Consider the following 20028-nt stretch of genomic DNA (forward strand, 5'->3'; position numbering starts at 1 on the left):
TCGTTTGCACAGTAGACCGTATTCGAGCACAGAATCCTGCCATATTTTAGCCCCAAGGCGTTTGAAGAATACTCGTATACCATTATTCTGTCCGCCATCGTTCTATCGATTAATCTCTCTGTAATCCTGCGATTCAACTTTAATCTGTAAATGAAAATTACTCGTAAACTGGTCACTGCGCAATCAAATGGTTTTCCAACAAAAATTGAAATTATTTCTAAATTTGGTCAAATTCTTTTTCGAACGTTAAGCACAGATCTCGCGAAGATCAGTGGTGCTTTTTTTTCTAAACATATTATGTTCAATCGATAACAATGTTTACCTTTAATCAATGCAGTAATTAAAAAAAAATGTATTTTGTATCGTTTCTGTCCTTTGAAACAAGTCTTATACAATATTTATAGCGATCAGTGTTTGCACGAGTTTTCTTTGTACGATTTTCTTTCACACGTGTACGCTTTCACCGTGTAAAAGGAGGGTCAGATGTATCACAAAGATAGATTTTACTTCGTGCGGCCTGCAAATGAGAAACGCTGGTTTAAATAACTATCAGAAGTACCCTTATCTTTGGTTTAATGGAACAACGAGTGTTTCTTGATGTATTACACTTTTCATTATCTTTCCACCTGCTAAGAATGCTTGGAAAACATATTTTCGTGTCTTTGTTTACGTTGCTGCTTCTTCTTGAACATTAAATTAAGGCGCGTACAGTGAAATGAATCTTTTTATAATAATTTATATCGTAGAAAATAAACACTACATTTTAAATCGCTTAAAAATTCTAGTTGCAGTAATTTTCGCTGTCCAACGACGAAACCGTGACCAATAAAAATTAAGGTGCTCGAATCTGATGTAAAAATCAGTCGCTTGAATGGGAGAATTACTGTAGATAAAAATATAAAAGGTAATATTTGTTAACGATTAAAGAAAAAGTAAGCATTAACGCGTTTAACATCATCGTTTGATTCAATGCGTGACGGAAACTCAAATACTTCTTCTGCCAGGATTGAATTTTAATACGCTTAACAAAGTGTGAACTTTGCTTTTATACATACATGCGAATAAGGCGAGTCCTTGGCGAATAATTTGAATAACGATGATCTTACTCGCGATACTGCTCAAACATCGTTATTAAACAATTTTTCTTTATTGATCCTGTTTCAACGAGATACAGGTGTGTGTGTCCACCGTTTTCTCTATTTTTCTTGGACATTATTGCCCGTTCTGCTTAGTTGCAGTCGGCTGAAAACAATAATGCTGTAGAAGGAGTAGACTACTGCTAATTTCCGTGAGCGGTCCGCGCAGGAATAAAGTGCAACCTAAAATTCGATTTCAGTACTTAGATCGTCAACTCTATCCTCCAAACATTGCACATGTAAAACTAAGATATTAAATACAACATTGCTATTATTTTAGTTTTATCACAAAGTTCCATCGAACTCTACTACGTGTGCAAACTTTGAAACTAAATAAAAAAATAATAATAATAATAATACGTTGAAAAAATTAAAGATCCCACAAAAAGGTACATCTAACTTTTCATCATTTATGCGAAAAATAATATTCATCATCGAGTAGTTATTCGGGAAAAAACTCTGCTTCGAAATATTTAAATTTGACTCTCCCTTTTATTTCTAAAGCTGGTACGTTGATAAAAAGTAAATTTTTCTTTTAAAATAACTGAGGGAACTGATGTTCTTTTCTATCTAATAATTTCTTAAAAAAGAGATATTATTAAAAATAGAATATAACAAAAGTTAGTTGCTGTTTTTTAATGAAAGCAAAATTCTTCTTCTGCGCCATTTCATTTTACGTTACAAATTTTTATCGATATACCAGCTTCGTAAACAAAAAAAAGGTGTGAAATTTAAATATCTCGAAACAGGGATTCACCAGACAACCTTCCATATCGTCGATCATTTCGCATAAACACTACCGGCCATAAGTATTAGGACATTTGAAACGTACAACTACTATACAATCTACTTTCAAAATTTTTAGATGCCATGAAAAGTTGGGCATAGAATAACAAAGGCTTAAAATGTATAATTGCATAATCATTTGTAATAATAAAACCATTACTGTCATTCCTTTTCTTTTACAAAAATAGTACTAGTCTCATATTACTATAAAAATTGATATGTGTCCATTTATACTTATGAATGATATTTTTTATGAATTCCCATAAAGATATCCGTAAAACGTGATTGTTTCAAGCTATTCTAAAACTGTCTGGATGAGAAAATACTCCGTGTTCCTACTTATGACCGGTAGTGTACATTGATCTAAAAAAAAAGGAAAAGACTAGAGACAATTGTGTATATAAAATATATGGACAAGTATAATAATGCGTTAAATTCACTATCGTTTCACAGGTAGCACTTAATTCCCGATACCTCGAGCCGCCGAATAAAGATATTAGAATGACAAAGAGCCACCGCGTTACCGGTTCCTCGAGCAAAGCGACCCCCACGAGCGAATCGTGCATCCGCTGTCACCAAGTGGAAAGACATTATTAGCGTAAAAAGGATCAGGATAATGAAGGGTCCTTGCGCAACGTGTGATACAGATGTATCAATATACACACAGAGCCAGCTAAGCATTCTACGAACGATCGAACAGTTGAACGAGAGAACTGCACAGACATTTCAGTCTTAATCGTCTTCGAATCTGAAATCATAACAATTACCAGCCACTGCCGGCAGTATCCATTAATATTTAACTAAGAACTATTAATAAATATCGCAACAAATAAGTTACAACCTTCGATGAAAAGAAAAAAAAACAAAACAAAAACAAAACTCATAATCGTTAATAGGTAACTAGTTCTATCGGAGTGCGGATCGGTATAATTCTCTCGTTCCAACGATCCGAACGATCGAGTCGGTTAATACAATTTACCCCGCGACTCATTACTGATTACGATTAATATTGTTTCTCGGTCCAGCCACGCGTCCATGCAGCCAAGGACCATAGAACTTCCCGATTCTCTTCCTTTCTCACTTATCTCCTGTTCTCTTACCAACTAAAACGTTGCATCGATTTTAAATTTCTATATCATAAAAAAATGTGTAAATAACGATCAACCGTTCTGATAAAATTCACTGACCGCGCACGAGCGACTTTATGCGTTGCAATCGAATTCGAATGAAAAGTCGGGAAGCTAGCATGTACCTCGACTCTAGGACGGTAGGTCCAAACAATCGCCTGCCTTCAGGCAAGGGACCGATAAGGTCCAACAGCGGTCACAGCTGTGATTGGTTGAAACAATATGTGGCTGTCGCCCGCCATTCTGGGAGAAAATTCATCAACAATCTTTTATCTACACAGAAAAAAGAAAACAAAAACATTAGAGGAAAACAAGAATACAAAAGAGGCGATATATTGTTAACCCTTTCGCTGTTAAACCCACACGATGTAAAACAAAACTGAATAAATACAAAATTAGCAAACTGTCTAACACATATGTAACGAATGGCTCGATAAAAACTTCATAGTTTACATGGCAGATGAACAAGATAAAGTGTTCGACTCTTTGGGGCACGCTGGGATTAAAAGTGTCCTTTTCGATGCACCGTAATGCATGATGGGACATTTTTAGTCCCACTGATGTTACAAATGTATTCACTTCTGTTGGCAACAGTTTATTGTAATAAAATTTCTATTTTATTATCTGAAATCCTGTGCTACAAAGAGTTGAACTGTAAAATCTTGGTTCCTTACACGAATATAAAATACTTGTATATACAGAAAATATGAAAATGCTATTTCTTTGTTCCATGGTATATCTCTAAAACAGTTGGAGATATAACTATTATGATTATGATTATGATAAAAATGCAATTGCATTTATTTTTTTAAATGGAACTCTACAATATTTATCAGGCTATTCAACGCGAGTTGTTAATCCTTACAAAAAAAGTGTAAGGTACTCGTGCCCTAAACTTAATAATTCAAGAGATAGAACTCTTGAACCATTAGGTTTAATATTGTACAGTACAATATTAGGTAATGTATTTCGTGTTCCAGAACCTATCGTATGATAATTACTTATTAATTATTACAAATAACAATCAAATATATACATATAACATGTTTCTCTGAACTATTTATAACAAATACAGCTAATTTTAATCTAAAAGAAATAGTCACTTTTAAAACCATATCAGCGAAAGGGTCGAACGCGTAGCAAAAAAGAAAAAACAAGAATATTTCTTTCCAAACAACGTGAATCCATGAACGAAAGATTTCCCAGAACGACAGACTACGCCCAATCTTTCGAGCTTTCCACAGAACGTCTTTATTCGAAACAAGTTGATAATGTGACACTCAATAAATAACAGAACTTCTACATATCCAATTCTGCCATCAGATTGTCCTGCCGAATCTCAAAAACGAAAGAAATGCGCGGTTGGGGGAACAACGTTTTTAGCCATGCTTTAGCAGCCTCGATAGTCGAGAAACGCCTTTTCGACGGCTTCGTTTTTCCTACTGAATTGCCATTTTGTCTATAAGTAAACACTCGCACGAATCGTCCCTGATCACGGGCAAAACGACAGATCACGACGTAAAGACACTATTCGGAAAGACAACCCCTGAAAATGAAGTATATATTCATAACGATGCGTAGTTTTTTTTAGGTACGTACACGTGTTATACTGCGCGGTATGCTGTTTCATATTTTTTCTCGAAGTACTGGTAGAAATCGAGTGAAAGAATAGTCAAACAGGGTGCCTACTGAGGATATATACCTTCGCGCGTACAAAGCTTCTGCAAGTACCAATGTCCTTGATTCAAACAGTTTTCGATCGAAACTGTACATTCGTGATCTTAATTATTTTCCATCGACTATACAACGAACACTAAAAGTCTCGTGACCTTAGTGTGCAGCCTCCTTTTTGCACCGTCTTCGCTACACTTTCGTAACACGAAACTACGAAACACGAATGAAATCCACCCGAGAACAAAGGTTCGATAAATTATCTTTTACCCTTTCGTCGCAGATCGTGATCATCGAGACCCGCGTTACATGAACGTAAAAATATTCTTTTGACGATAATTTTTTGCTGTCAGTAGACACCCTGAGGAAGTAATAGAACGATAGAGAAGATAATGATGGAATAATAATAAGAAAAGACAAAAGGAGGGACGAGAAGTTTTTTGTTTCCAAAGGATCGAATAGAATTTCGTCCGATCGTGGAGCCAGTCGTTTTAGAATTCCCATCGCGGTTAAAAATATATCAGAATTTATAACATATGGTCTGATACATTGTAAACCGAGCACCGACGATAATTAAAATAATTAAAAAAAGAATCGTGCGCCCCACGATCGGAGTGCCAGTGATCTGATATAGGACAAAAGTAAAGAAAATGGCGTGAGTCGAGTGTAGAGAGAGCTGGTATTCGGTTTTTTGTGAGCACCCTCCGTACTTACCACTCACTCATGCGTCGCCAACATGTTCCTTGCAAAGGAAGAGGGTTTTTCTCAGATCGAATCAGTTACTTCTGCTTCACGGTCAACGTATTGCAATCGTTCAAACTATCGCGATTAACATCATAACGACTGATTAATATTTACGCCGTTTACAAGCTAAAGCGATTAACTCCATCTTTTCAACATCAAATCACTCGATCACTTTTACATTTTTTTAAATACATTTCTTACAAATTGACGAAATGAAATTTAAATTTCTCACTTTAAACTACTCGTGTTCTAAACTTAATGGTTCCAGAGTTATAACACTTTGAAGTAAAATAATTTAATAAACTTTTGAGTATATCAAGTATATTTATAACTCATGGCGAAGAAATCTTAAAAGATTAAGTTTAGGACACAAGTACCTTATAATTTTTTTGCAGAGATTGAAAAACTCTATCGAACGGTGCAATCGAAATTGTAAAATTCCATTTGAAAAAATGATGCAGTCGCATCGGTGCATTTAACAAATGCAACTGCATTTTTTTTAAACGGGAATTTTATAGGGAGTCTTATGAAAGCATATACATATATTATTTTATCAACTTTTTTTTCTTTTCCCTTTGCAGAGATAATCGATTTAGCAAATAAGCGGCTTATTTAAGAAACTTTAGCAACTAGAATAGATTACATTTTATTTTCTAAACGAAGAACAGAATGGTAGAATAAATTTCCAAAAAATAAGATAACTCCATTATTTAACTGGGTTTTACAGAACGGACGATAAATTAGTATATTTTTAATAGTATAGACATTTTTTAAATATTTCTTGACTTCTTCAAGAGAAGAGTCAGAGTGTCTAATTTTATTATAATTTTGTTGTGTTTTTGCAGAATGATACTCGAGTATTTTATAGATATACATATTCCTCTCAAAAACATTATAATACATTTTCAAACAATATTACAGGTTTTGCACTCGAAATTAGCCCTTTCATATAGATCATATTCACCTTATTGCAAATAAAATCCACCTTTGTGGGTGACTAAAAGTAATACAACGTTATTTTGTACTTTTTTGTGATTTTAGGGAAAGTGAATAAGAAAGAGAACAAATTTTAAACAATAATTTGTAGTCTTCGTGATTAAGCTTTTTCCCTCGCTTATTTACGTGTACTGAGATAAAAAATACTTAATTAATACCTTTTTTCTTTTCATTCAGAAAGAAATTATAATCTATTCCAGTTGCTAGAATTATTCTGTGTACAGTGGGTTGGAAAAATATATCAAGAGAGCAGTCCCTGGTATCCCTAACACAAATAACAAAAAACTAACAAAATTGCTCGATTTGAATATTATAGGAAATTGTTAGATACAACTAATAAGATATCTCTATCTATATTCTAAGAGACAACAATATTATACTATTCAAATAAAAAGTTGGATTCAGCAAAATTACAGATTATTAAGCTGAGAATTGATTAAACGATTACTAAAATCTCCAATGAAACGTTTAATGAAAGTTATTAGTGATTATATATAGTAAGAAGCAAAATTGAACATACATTATTTAAATAATAATTATTAAGTAAAATAATGGTTAAAATACCATGTGTACGATTAGTTTTGCTCCTTACTGTATATTAACAATAAACCTACAATTATCTTCCACTATTGCAAAGTAAAATTGTTCGTCTTGGTAACAAATACGAGTTGATAAAGTGTTCCTTAATAATTTGTTCCACCCACTATATACATATACACTATAAATTACAACAATTTCAGTATGTTGTTCGTTAGGAAACAAAATACCTAAATCCGCGATGTGAATTACCGCGCAAAAGCAAATCGACTCGATCTGAAACGTTAACAAAATAAAAGTTGTGACAAACTAACCTGAGGCGACAGAATGTTCACACTGCGGCTTACATTTTAATACTTTTACCAAGAAGAACCGAGCAGCGCAAATAATATTTCACAGGAGCGTATCAAAATTATGAAAAATAGTCAAATTTAAAAAAAAAAAAATCGTTATACAATTCATATATACACTTGGAACAAGAAGACGAAAGCAATTGTCTAACGTAGGAAAAATAAATTCAAACAATAAAAAAACATCGCAAACTATTAATCGTTGATTTTAACAAAACGATCGTAGTTGATCTTACAAAAATACTCGACGCTTCGTTCAGTCGCAATTCTCCAAAGTGAAAAATCTACTTGGTCCAATATCTCCAAAACAATTTAATGCAGAGCACAATTTGATCACGAAAATTGTGATAATCGATGATGAAGACACGTAGTATAATGTACTTTGAAATATCATACATTTTGCACAGTATTTAAATAAATTACCAACGCAGTAATTTCCGTTACGATACACGATATTTAATAAGAATAACTGACAAAAATTTATTAATTTTCAATATATTAAATTTATTATAATATAACAAATACATTTATCTGAAATCCGTTTAACCGAATTCGTCGATCGAGAGTACAGAATTATTTCCAGTATATTAATCCAAGCAGGTTTCTCAATTTGATCGTCGGCAAGAAACGGAAAAGAGCGACAGAAATTTTTGTAACGATCATTTTCTACAAATGTTTTACCGAAATCACCGATCGATAGCTCGGGATGCTCCCTTACAAGTGAAAATAAAATTCCGTGTCTATAATAGCTGCAGTGTGAAACGCCACCTTTCCGCGATTGCGTCTCTCCAAGAGAACACTGGTGCAGAGGCTGAGGAACAGCGCGTGGAAACGGTCTACCGTGAAATAAAAACAACAACGTGGAGCCATATATAGAAATTCATTCTACTTATACTTATCAACTGAAAGTTCATACCTTCCAGAAGTGACTTCGTTAACAAGCAACGTACAATTGCTTACATGTGTGACTTTGCAACAATATATGTCTGTATCAGCAGCTCACTGAGTTTCCTCACGAATTAGCTTCCGATGCTCATACAGCCATCAACAACACGATACCATTTCCTTTCGAATCATTCCACGCCAAATCGAGCAATTCTTTTAACCAACGCTTCAAACCTTGCTAAAATCTGACTGAAATTATAGTCTTCAACTTTTAGCATATCAAAGTTAAACAATTACTTTTTCGCTATTACATTAGTTATCATTATAGTATATTTATAAGTATGATAAAGATGTTAAAAATCTAATTGCCAAAAATGTTCGTTTATCGCGTGTCTTATAATTATTATTATTATTATTCCTGTATCGTACAGTAACTAAACAGCGTATTGGATAAATATGTTATTGGTCTATTTCGATAAAGTATTAACTAATTAAGCTACTGAAAGAAGCAAACAAGGAATATAACGTACGAAGATTATACACATTATTTTGACCGTTTTAAATTATTGAGTTTTACATCTGGTTTTAAACAAAAGATAATTTAAATATCACCAAAGACTACAATGTACCGAGACTTCAGTAAAATCTGAAACGTCGCTCGAGAAACCGATATTCGATTCGGCGTGGATTGGCCCGTTAATAAAACTATAATTTTAATGCAACATACTCCGATGACAATATTTTAAAAAAGATTAATACCAAGGATCGAACCTTAGTTGAGCTTTCCGTGCGAACAAGAAAATTTGCTCGGCTGGCCGATTGTTTTCGAGCTCCTCCACGAAAATAAATTATTTATTGCTCTGACTCGTTGCGTGTACCGCGCAAATAGATCATAGGGATTGTATTTTTTTTTTACTGACAGCCAAATTGTAGGTGAATATAGCTGACCGTTTCCACTGCACCTGGTAAAAAATCCTCTCAGGCACTGACGTGATGTGTTTTTGCAATCATATATAATTAAAAAAACAAAGATTTTTGCTAACTTTGTGTAAACTTCGTGGGAGAGGATGCGTCAAGTGCAGCCGCGGCCGATCAACGAAGTGTGTCCACGCGAGCGAACATGTTTTACGCGTGCTTTTCTTTCTTCTTTCTCAATCACGTCCGAACCCTAATAAAATTTAGGGGCGGGCCCAAAGCACGAAGTGCAGTGGCGGGGTGGGCCCGTCCATGGGAGGTGATCATCTGAAGCGTGGGTGCATCATCGGAGCCAACATCGGTGCACCAGGGAAACCCATTGGGGTTGCGAATGCCGGATGCATCGCGCCTGGTGGTAACGCTCCTATCATACCTGCAAATCACAATGTATCGTCAATCAACACGCTCGAATACACTTCTGTCTCCCGTTCCTTCCTTCCATCTCTTATCACATTGGCTTTAACGGAAAGTTCCTGCATTTTTAATACCATGTCTCTATATACAGGGTACCCATGAGAAAAATTTTAATGGGGGGATCTAGAGGCCAAATCAACAATACCAATTTGTTGATGGAGGCTTTGTTAAAAAGTTGTTTAATGTTCCGCCCATGCTGAATTTTTTTTCTCGAAAGTGCGTAGGATTTTGAGGGTATGCGTGATAACCAAAAATGATTGTAATCGACCCCTGCAACAGACAATAATTTTTTTAGAACGATTTGAAAAATTTTTTTTGTCGAAAAATTTCTACACCTTCTCGAATTTTTTTCTCGATAGTGGGTAGGATTTCGGGGGTATGTCTATTCACCAAAAATGATTGTAATCGACCCCCGCAACTAAAAATATTTTTTCCAAAACGATTTGAAATTTTTTTTTTTGTCGAAAAATTTCACATCTTCTCGAATTTTTTTCTAGAAAGTGGGTAGGATTTCGGGGGTGTGTCTATTCACCAAAAATGATTGTAATCAACCCCCGCAACCGAATATAATTTTTCCAAAACGGTTTAAAATTTTTTTTTTCGCCGAAAAATTTGTCCACATTCCTGAATTTTTTTCTCGAAAATGCGTAGGAATTCGGGGGTATGTGAAATGACCAAAAATGATTGTAATCGTCCCTTGTAACCAAACATAATTTTTTCAGAATGATTTGAAATTTTTTAATAACTTTTTAATGAAGCCTCGGTCAAGAAATTGGTATTCTTGATTTTCGTCTTATTTTCGCCTCTAGAATCTCCCATTAAAATTTTTATTTGTATAATTTATTTGTAGTTTTAATCTGTAATTTCAAGTATATTAAAGTTACTAGATTAATACAGTTAAACAACCACAGAAACAGCGAAAAAGCGAGACTATAGGCACATTTTGTAAAAATTCTGAACAGAAATGCACGAACTTTCCGTTCAACTCAATACTTTGGTCAAGAATCTGTAAATAGTCTTTATATATACTTACGTCGCGAGAGTAATCATTAAACATAACAAACAAAATTCTATGTACGTGTATTTTGAATACGTTGCTCTTCCTCTTTGAGCCCTCTGTCTTCCGGTTTATTTAAACAACAATTCTCTAACTTTCTTTCTTTTTTGGAGAACGCGCCACGTTCAGTAGAAGAGTTACGGAATTTTGAAAGAAACGATCGCTAACGATCGATGGAATTTCTTCCAATATATTCCGAACTGATCCAGAGAATCTATGCTCTTCTGAACGGGAAGTTGTCTGACAGCCGATCGATGGCCTTTCCTCGGAATTCGTAACGATATTTGTTTTTCTTTAATATAATAAAAAAATACAAGAAAATATTCACAGTCTAATCGATAGACTTCTTGGTCATTTATCGATCACGTTATTTTAAGTGCTATCAGGCGTTTAAGAATGCTTTACCAACGAGTAAAAGGATAAAAAACAATTTTTTGATCCAAGTGTTCAAAGCACGCCTCGTGTCTCCTTAAACAGCCCTTTTTTTTTGTAAAATGGCGAAACGATAGAGACTCGAATTTTCTAAAACGATGTACACCCGCAAGGATTTATTATTAACAGCCCACCTACGTCTATCTAGCAACTTTTATCAATGCAAATTGCCAAACTATACGAGAAATTGAGCTCAGCATGCAATGTGCCGCATACGCAATACAAGTCACAATAAACGGAGAAAATGTGATACCACACAAAACCTCACACCATACAAAGAAAGAAACCCATTAAATACTCTGTCCCCCAGAGTTGGGCAAAACTTTATCCTCGAAACCGTAACTTATTGCCTTTGACAATTAATTTTTGTTCAAATGTTGTTCAAACCAAAAGATTTATTGAGTTTGGAAAACTATACGCTGAATTAACAAATACATCATCGGTTCATCTGTGAAATATTTTCTAATTTCTCTCTGATGAATAAAAAAAAGAAAATCGTTATTTATTCAAGCGAGATATTCGAGTAAAACGAATTAATTTGGATAAATATTTATTCGAACAATGCCCAACTCTGTCTTTCCCGTCGTTTGAGCAAATCGTTCGGCTGCCAACCTATCTTCCAAGACACTGCTCCAAAAAAAACCACTTTCGATAAGCTTGTAGTGATCACTATTCCTGTTTAAAATTATTCCGAATCTGTGTGCAAGTTTCTCGATCTCCAAAGAATTGTAACAATGTTGGAATATATTATTAGCGTTACTAAATACTTTGATGCTATCTAAAGTGATCTAAACCTATTCTGAAATCATTTGCTTATACAGGGTGTTCGGCCACCCCTAGGAAAAATTTTAATGGGTGATTCTAGAGTCCAAAATAAGACGAAAATCAAGAATACCAATTTCTTGACTGAGGCTTCATTAAAAAGTTATTAACGTTTAAAGTTTCACACCTTCTCGAATTTTTTCCTCGAAAATGCGCAAGATTTCGGGGGTATGTCTGTTCACCAAAAATGATTGCAATTGACCCCCGCAAACGAAAATAATTTTTCCAAAACGATTTGAAATTTTTTTTTTCCGTCGAAAATTTTCACACCTCGAATTTTTTTCTCGAAAACGGATAGGATTTCGGGGGTATGTGTATTCACCAAAAATGATTGTAATCGACCCCCACAACCGAAAATAATTTTTCCAGAAAGATTTGAAATTTTTTAATTTAATTGTTAATAACTTTTTAAGGAAGCTTCAATCAACAAATTGATATTCTTGATTTTCGTCTTATTTTGGCCTCTAGAATCCCCCATTAAAATTTTTCCCAGGTGTGACCGAACACCCTGTATGTACTAACTGGTAACGATAATTAATAAACGCACAATATAACACACAGTAAAATTCTGATCATAATGGTAATCCTCTCGTTCGCCGATGTTAAATTAAGCACTCATATTCGTATAGTATATAATAAACAACTGCAATTATATGTATGTATAAATTATAAATATACTGGGTACCGTGAAATCGCTTGTTTACTGTGAATCAACATGATCTTGTCTAAAATCGTTTGTGTGACACATAAGCTAGGCTATGGTGTGAGGAAGATACATTACGTTCGTTCTTGTTGCAAGTTTCGTTTTTTGCTAATAATACAACAAAAATAATCCCTTCTCTCTTTTCCTTTCATACTCAGCTACTTAAACAACTTCAAACATATGTTTTCCACGAAATGTTACTGTAAGATGCATTTGCGAAAGGTTTAACAGTATTATAAATATATAGCAAAGAGCATAGCTGAACCAACGTTAAGAATTGTTTAGTAAATCGTTATTTATCGCTTTATGTTATATGTAAGAGGAAAAATTAGGTTTGAACATACGTATATTAGTTTTAGATTATATAAAATATTTTTAAGGGCTAAAAGAAGCTTTCAAAAGAAGTAATCTCTCCTTCGATACCATTAACAGCTCTAAAGAAGCACGAGACAGATTTCAACCGATGAAACAAAAAACTGTATTGTAAAAATGAATAGTTCTGTTGTAACGGAACATAAGATACTTAATATCGATGCTATTTTCTACTACTTTGCAATACCAACGAATTTAACATACATTCGTGACAAAGAAATTAATAGTAAAGTGTTCTATTATCACGTAAATACAAGTAAACCAAACTATCGGTTCAATTATGCTTCTTGCTGCACATTGACTAATCATCCTACATTCTGTAAACGACAATAAGAAAAGAAATAGTGAAAACGAAAATCCGAAATACCTTTCTGGATGCAAAGAAGGAAGGGACAAGTTTAATTATCGCCGAAAATATGCATTAGTATTTCTTATTTAGAATGACAACTTCGAACGACTGTCAGTGCCGTGCCCAAAAAGCGATTTCTTCACTACTGTATCACAACACCAGGATTTCAAGCTATGTAAGTAACGTGAAGAGACAGGATAGTAAACACGGTTCGGAGAGGTGATGGTAAGTAAAAGTCGTAAGAAGAATGTATGATTACGTCGACATAATGAATAAAGAAGCTAATGGAACGGAAAGAAAAAAATTATATATATATATATGTGATGAACCAGCCGAGCGGCCGAAAATCGAATTAATTTCGCAGTGGAACTTTTTATCGATCCGGAGAGAAAAAAAACATATCTATGGATATATATGTACGCAAGTATATATATATATATACATACGTATATACTATATGCGTTGTACACATGCATATATGTGTATATATATACATACAGACACACAAACATATATATGTATATATATCGCGATTATAAGAAATATAAATCTAGCGTAATCGTGCTTCTGATACCGAATACTCTAGTTTCGAGAAGAGGCATTTCACGTCCAAAGGGTCGTGATGTGTCCAAAATCAAAGTGTGGCTGTCCGGCGTTGAAGGAATCAGAACAGATGCAATATCGTTGGCCGCTCGACCCACCTGCCCAGTGACAATAATATAAATATACAGAAATATATTTAGGTGTATTAACCCTTTGCGCTTCAACGACACGCTCTGCTCATCATTGGTTTCGCTCCAACAAATCCAACAACAAACTCTGCTCTAGATCTACAACAAAACTACTTTCTTTTACCTTCATATGATCTTCGATACATCCGCGAGGAATTATTTATTCTTTTTCTTATGTATATTGCAATACTAGCTATACAGGAAGATTTCTGTTTTGAAATTTTTTATCACTTTTCAGTCGGCAGCAGTTAACCTTAAAAAAAAAATTCGAATCTTAATAGATCAATTATTGAAAGACGAAATTCAGATTGAATATCCTTAAAAATCTTGCCTTAAGAACTATTGTTTTGTTAACCTGATATCAACGTGTTAAAAAGCGTCCTTTGACGTCCTTTTTATGTTGGAAAGATTAGAAATATATCGTCCTTCCGCGAGAAGAAGGCACAATGTGTTCACATCCCTACTCCTGTTGCTGTCCGCTGGACTCACAGTTATTGGTTGAAAACGGTGACCAAGAAAACTTATCGTTTAAACGAACGCTACAGTAATTATTCCGCATTGCGACGAAGAAACAGTTTTCTAAAGTATAAGGAACTTGTTTCTTCACAAATTAAAATGTTTAGAATCGATAAAATACTCGATAAAATTTTCACATCTATATCTTTACGTATTTTTCAGCGTTTCAAAAAATATAATCTTACCAAAAACTATAGCAAAGTATTGTCTACTCTTGTCCAATTGTAAAAAAAAAACTGTTCTAGCATTGATAAATTTTTGAAGCAAATTCTCGTTCTATTGTCTTCTTTATTGTATTGGAAATACTATAGTATGAGTTGCAGAAATTTTGTACGTTTTTGCAACACTTTTCGACAAACGGATGCAAATGGAATCGCACATTTTGGAGTTATTGGAACGAACAGTGTGAAATCACGAGGAGCGTAAAGGGTTAATGTGACAATGATGATAATAATAATAATAATAATAATAATAATTAATAAGAATAATAATAATAAATATAAGGATGTGTGCGCGTGTGAGCGTAGTATACACACACGCGCGCACATATATTTATACATATATAACTATATATACATGTATATATAGGCCATGTCACCGCATGCTAATTGCTAAGGACCAACCTTGTTGCGCTTGTATAAAACACGGTTTTAGTAACCGGACTGGGTTCGTTTGACACTCACCAAGGAGTGACTGGACACCCTGCAAACGCACCGTTAAATAAACATACAAGACACGCAGTCATCGACTCTGACATGGAGGTGAATCCTGAGCTTCCTAGTTATCTGTACAGTCATACTTCTTTCTTTTCCTTTCTCCTCTTTACCAGAAATTGAAAACTGTTATAATATCGATTCCGATTCCCAAAACAGTTACGGAGAATCTTTATTTTGAATAACCGTTATGAAGAACCGACATTTTCAAACGTATTGGTTATGGTTCTGGTTCTACAGAAGCGTCAGAACCTTATTCACTCAACAATTATCTCTTTGGGACATGCTGGGATCAAAAGTGTCCTTTTCGATGCACCGTAATGCATGGCGGCACATTTTTAGTCCCACTAATGTTACAAATGTATTCACTCGTGTTGGCAACAGTTTATTGCAATAAAATTTCTATTTTATTATCTGAAATCATAATCGTTATCTGATTCTTCATAATCGTTTCAGTCGAAACCTTTATATAACAGCTATTAACAGTTATTTCTGGAACCTTTTCAATCCCAGCCTTTTGCACACTTGAAATTACAAATATTTTTTGCGTGCCTTGATTGAAATTATCCCCTCCCCCCCCAAGTATTTGTCCACTGTCGCTCTCATTCACACGTAACACAGCCCTAGCCATCGGGTAATTCTAATTTGTTATTAGGGTGGGGGAGACAAGGGCAACTCGGCGATGGATGAAGTGCAAAAGTAGCGAACAAAAGTTTAAGACGAACCATCTTTTTAATAGATAATCGCACAATACAGAGTACGATAACCTATAAAGAACGTAGTTGTCTTAAACTTTTGTCCGCTTCTAATATAGGTTGTAATGCGTACGTCGAATGAAAAACATTTTTTGACTCGATGATAAAAACTACACACATATATAATAAATGGATATTAAATAACCTTCAGGTTTCTGGGTAAACTTATTATTGTCCGAAGTTATCTCTCTAATTGGGAAACTTTCAAGTCTCTCTACGTTGGGACCGACATTAATTATTTCAATACCTGAGTAAATATCGTTTACCGTTACAATTTATGAATAAAATTATATGATGTATTACCTAACGCCAGCACTCGATTCTAAGATTCTAAATATACAGTGGTATCCGCTTAAATGTTCACGAGTTATTTCCACCATATTTTAGAATTTATCTACGATTTGCATCAACAAACAGATTTAATAACGTGAACTACGGACAACCAATTTCTGGAATAAACCTCTCGATTTAAATATCCACGTTCGATCTCGATCGTTTAAGCAGACACTACTGTACATACATACATTAACAGACATCAGAACACTGAACAAAACGTTGTCAATATTTGAAACATTCTAATTTCGTGAAAAAAAAGGCGATTTTCATGAAGTCATTTTGAAAGTTGAATTCTCTATTTTGACATTCCTAATTTAAATTTCCAGACTCGTTCGCACTAGTAAGCGAATAAGATAGGTTCTTACTCAATTCTTAGTGCAAATAGATCTTTAAAGAAATTCAACATGAGAATCTGAAAGTAGAAAATAGATAGTTCAACCTATAAAAAGGCCCCCGCGGAAAATTGTTTTACTTCTTTTTGCAATGTTACTATAGTTAAAAAATCGGCAACATTTTGATCAAGTGTGCTAATACTTATGATCGAGCAGTGTATGTATGCGTTAACGTGTATGATGCGAAAAACTAAAACGTGATCTTTATATCGTTTCTAAAGCAAAAATGTAAACGTAAAACTATAGAAGATATTATGTGAGAAAGTTGAACATACACATTTATTTAAATCATCCTCGATAGTTCAATATTGAAATATCGGATATAGCGTGTAACGAAATTTCAAATAATTCTGATATTCACGTCGATTAATGGGGAACTGCGGGAATGCTCTCGTTGGAACGGACTGAGCGTACAAAATCGTAAAGACTTACCTGGTGGCAGGCCCATGGGGGGCGGTCGCATCATGTTACCTCCATGAATCAGAGCAGGTGCAGCTAGGGTCATAGTTGGCCGCATAAGTGGCGCCATCAAGGCAACAGAACTAACAGGCATTGCAGCTGACGCGGGAACCATGACTGCCTGCGGAGGTCTCTGAAATCTTTGCTGTTGAAGGGCATTCAATGCAGCCTGTTGTCTTTGTTGCTGATCCTGAAACGCGGCAGCCGCGTTAGCGGCCGCAGCTTGTTGTTGTTGCTGTTGTTGCTGCTGCTGTTGTTGTTGTTGCTGCTGCAATGCGGCTACTTGCTGAGAAGCCTCTGCCTGCGCGGTTCGAGACTCTTCTGTTTGCCTTCGTTGATATTTCGGAAGTCTCGCTCTAATTTCCTCCTGAAATATGCAAATTTTTGCTTTCTTAATTCCTGTGCTCGGCAGTAACATATACATGCATCTGATAAATATTAATTCATCGAACTTACTAAACTAAGATCCTCTGGCGGATGAATAATTTTAATAGCAGCACTCGTAGTTGCTATAAGATTCACTTTCTGATCACTTCCAATATTATTACTAGTAGTGGTATTACTATCAGTATTACTGTAAGCAGGGAATGTTGGCTTAATAGGTCCTATAGAACCACCAGCTACCGACGTGATTGGTTTAAAGTCTGTGCCCAGGGGGGAAGTCACAGCTGTAGACGCGGCTGTTGAGACAGCTGCGGCGCTTGGAAATAATGGTCGGGCTGGTGGAATAGACGCGCCTGACACCGGTGGTTGTATACCTGGAGGCATACCTGGCATTCCAGGCATCATACTACAAGAAGAACGGCATTCATTATTTCACTCTTTTGTGTCGTTTTCTCTTTCACGGTACTTATAAATTTGAGAACTTTAAAAGATTGTATTTACTTAACTTCCATTAAATTAATATCACAAAAGTTATTCTTCTTTCGCGCTGTCTGCTTTTTTAAAAGATAAACATTATACATACCCAGGTCCCATGAAAGGTGGACCTACATGACCCATAGGTCCCATCATATGGTGCATGGGCGGTGGGAACTGTCCCATCGGTGGCATACCCGGATGAGCTGCCATACCTGGCATAACGCCTTGCATCATATTCGACCCTGTGGGCACTGCACCGGGTGCGGAACCTAACAAACCCTCCGGTTTCGTTTTCTTCCGAACGGGTTCGTCTTCGCCGGAGCTCGGCGAGCCAGGTCTACCTCCGTTCCTTTGCCTTTCGTGTTCTTTTGCATCGTTTGGTGGTATACCTTCCATGCCATAAATTTCTATTTCAATATTACTACGATTTGGCAAAGAATTAGGTACCTTATCTATTGCTTCTTTATGTACCTGAAACGATCGAAAACATTTATTTTACGCTTAAACTGATCTTTAAACTTCCATAACATGAGAATCAATTCGCGTTACCTGCATACAATGTATACTAAGGCCTGGTCCCGTATAAAGCTTTTTGTGACAAATGTGGCATTTGAAATGTTTTGCTTTCTGATGCTGAATTAGAATCTTCTCGTCTTCAAATTCTCGATTACAATACCTTCGTAAATGTATTAAGGAATATACAAATGTAAATACAGAGGATGTCTGGCAGTAATCATTTAAACAAGATGAAAACCAATAATTATAAAATTGTGTTCGAGTTTAATGCTGTACAACAATGTGTCTTAAGTCTTCTATAAAATTTTGCTTGTCCTTTAAACTTTCTGCCACCTATTACCAAATATTCTCTACACAATATACATAAATATGTATAAATACATTACTATATACTTCACGCGAAAAAAGAACAAACTCTGATTAATCTATACCCGTTAAAATATATTAATCAAAGTATGCCAATCTATTTGAATTGATTTCTTAATAGAAACATGAAGTATTTAGAGCACAGAAGTAATATTAAAAACAGATTAAATATACGTAATTATACTAGTATAAATAATATTTTCATTATTTCGTTCTTTATTAAATGATATCAGTGGCTTATCTCAAAATGCTTTTAAAGCAGTCAATGCAAGATATACCCTAACAACACAATTAGAGCAGTGAGTTCTATTTCGTAAACAAATCCTTTTACGAACGGTGGAAGTGCCAGACGTGTATAGTTGCTAACGAAATATCGATTTTCCGTAGAATCAGCCACTTTAACCCGCTGCACAAATTTAACACGTTCGAAAGAATATTCTACGATATCGTAGGTATCCTCGAGCGAGAAAACAAGAGGCAACAGAAAAGTCGGACACGACATTGTGATTTTAATCTCACCTTTCTGAAAGTAAAAGAATTCGTGACCGTGATTTATGTTCTAAAAATACAGTTACGTAAAGTATCCCTCGACGAAGGATGTTTGGGAAAAGGATACCAGCACCAGGGCCTCGACTGCTTCTTCTTTTTACGTCCCATCCTTTACTATTGCCTCTCAACAATTCGAAATTAACAAAGTTATGCAAATTAAAGCTTTACGATACGTAACGAGAACTGGAATAGCAAACTAGCTGCACTGCATATACACGTAAAAACCAATAATGCAAAATGGCGACCGCATCTTTTCCGTGTTTGACGGAAGATGTAGCCAACGCTATTTCGTAAAAGTCACCAGCTTCTTTCGCCTAGTATTAAAACTGCCGTAATAACCAACGTAAGCGTAATAACAAAAAATATTGTAGTTTATTTGTAGAAGGATACAAGTTATTTGTCGAACTTCCATATTGTAGATTTTTGTTTTATAAGAAATAAATATTGATTCATGTTGCAGATTTTATTTACGAGAAAA

General features: G+C 35.0%; 1 protein-coding gene across 6 annotated transcripts; it reads right to left on the bottom strand.

Moving 5' to 3' along the window:
- Positions 1-459: 459 nt before the first annotated feature.
- LOC122396494 (BUB3-interacting and GLEBS motif-containing protein ZNF207) lies at positions 460-19795 on the bottom strand. 6 transcript variants are annotated; one of them, XR_006259048.1, is made up of 7 exons: positions 19618-19795; positions 18669-18795; positions 18226-18590; positions 17715-18048; positions 17232-17625; positions 9276-9580; positions 460-517 (listed from the first exon to the last, which is right to left on the bottom strand). XR_006259048.1 is itself a non-coding variant. In XM_043394975.1 (7 exons), exons 1-7 carry the CDS (start codon positions 19656-19658, stop codon positions 9471-9473), a joined length of 1242 nt encoding a protein of 413 aa, XP_043250910.1. In that variant the 5' UTR covers positions 19659-19795; the 3' UTR covers positions 1129-9470. The 6 variants fall into 6 exon arrangements, 3 of the variants coding, with proteins under 3 accessions (XP_043250910.1, XP_043250908.1, XP_043250909.1); XR_006259047.1 differs by lacking the exon at positions 460-517 and adding an exon at positions 1129-2285; XR_006259046.1 differs by lacking the exon at positions 460-517 and adding an exon at positions 1129-9194.
- Positions 19796-20028: the final 233 nt, after the last annotated feature.

Source organism: Colletes gigas, unplaced genomic scaffold (genome assembly GCF_013123115.1).
Source record: "Colletes gigas isolate AHSC1104 unplaced genomic scaffold, ASM1312311v1 Colletes_gigas_Sc00007, whole genome shotgun sequence".
Taxonomy (NCBI): Eukaryota; Metazoa; Arthropoda; class Insecta; order Hymenoptera; family Colletidae; genus Colletes; species Colletes gigas.

Excerpts from the sequence above, each read along its gene's own strand:
- LOC122396494 (XM_043394973.1), bottom strand. The coding sequence starts at position 19,658 with ATGGGACGTAAAAAGAAGAAGCAGTCGAGGCCCTGGTGCTG. Across the intron at positions 18,796-19,617 it reads CAGTCGAGGCCCTGGTGCTG|GTATTGTAATCGAGAATTTG; the intron begins GTATCCTTTTCC and ends ACATTTACGAAG. Across the intron at positions 18,591-18,668 it reads TTAGTATACATTGTATGCAG|GTACATAAAGAAGCAATAGA; the intron begins GTAACGCGAATT and ends CGATCGTTTCAG.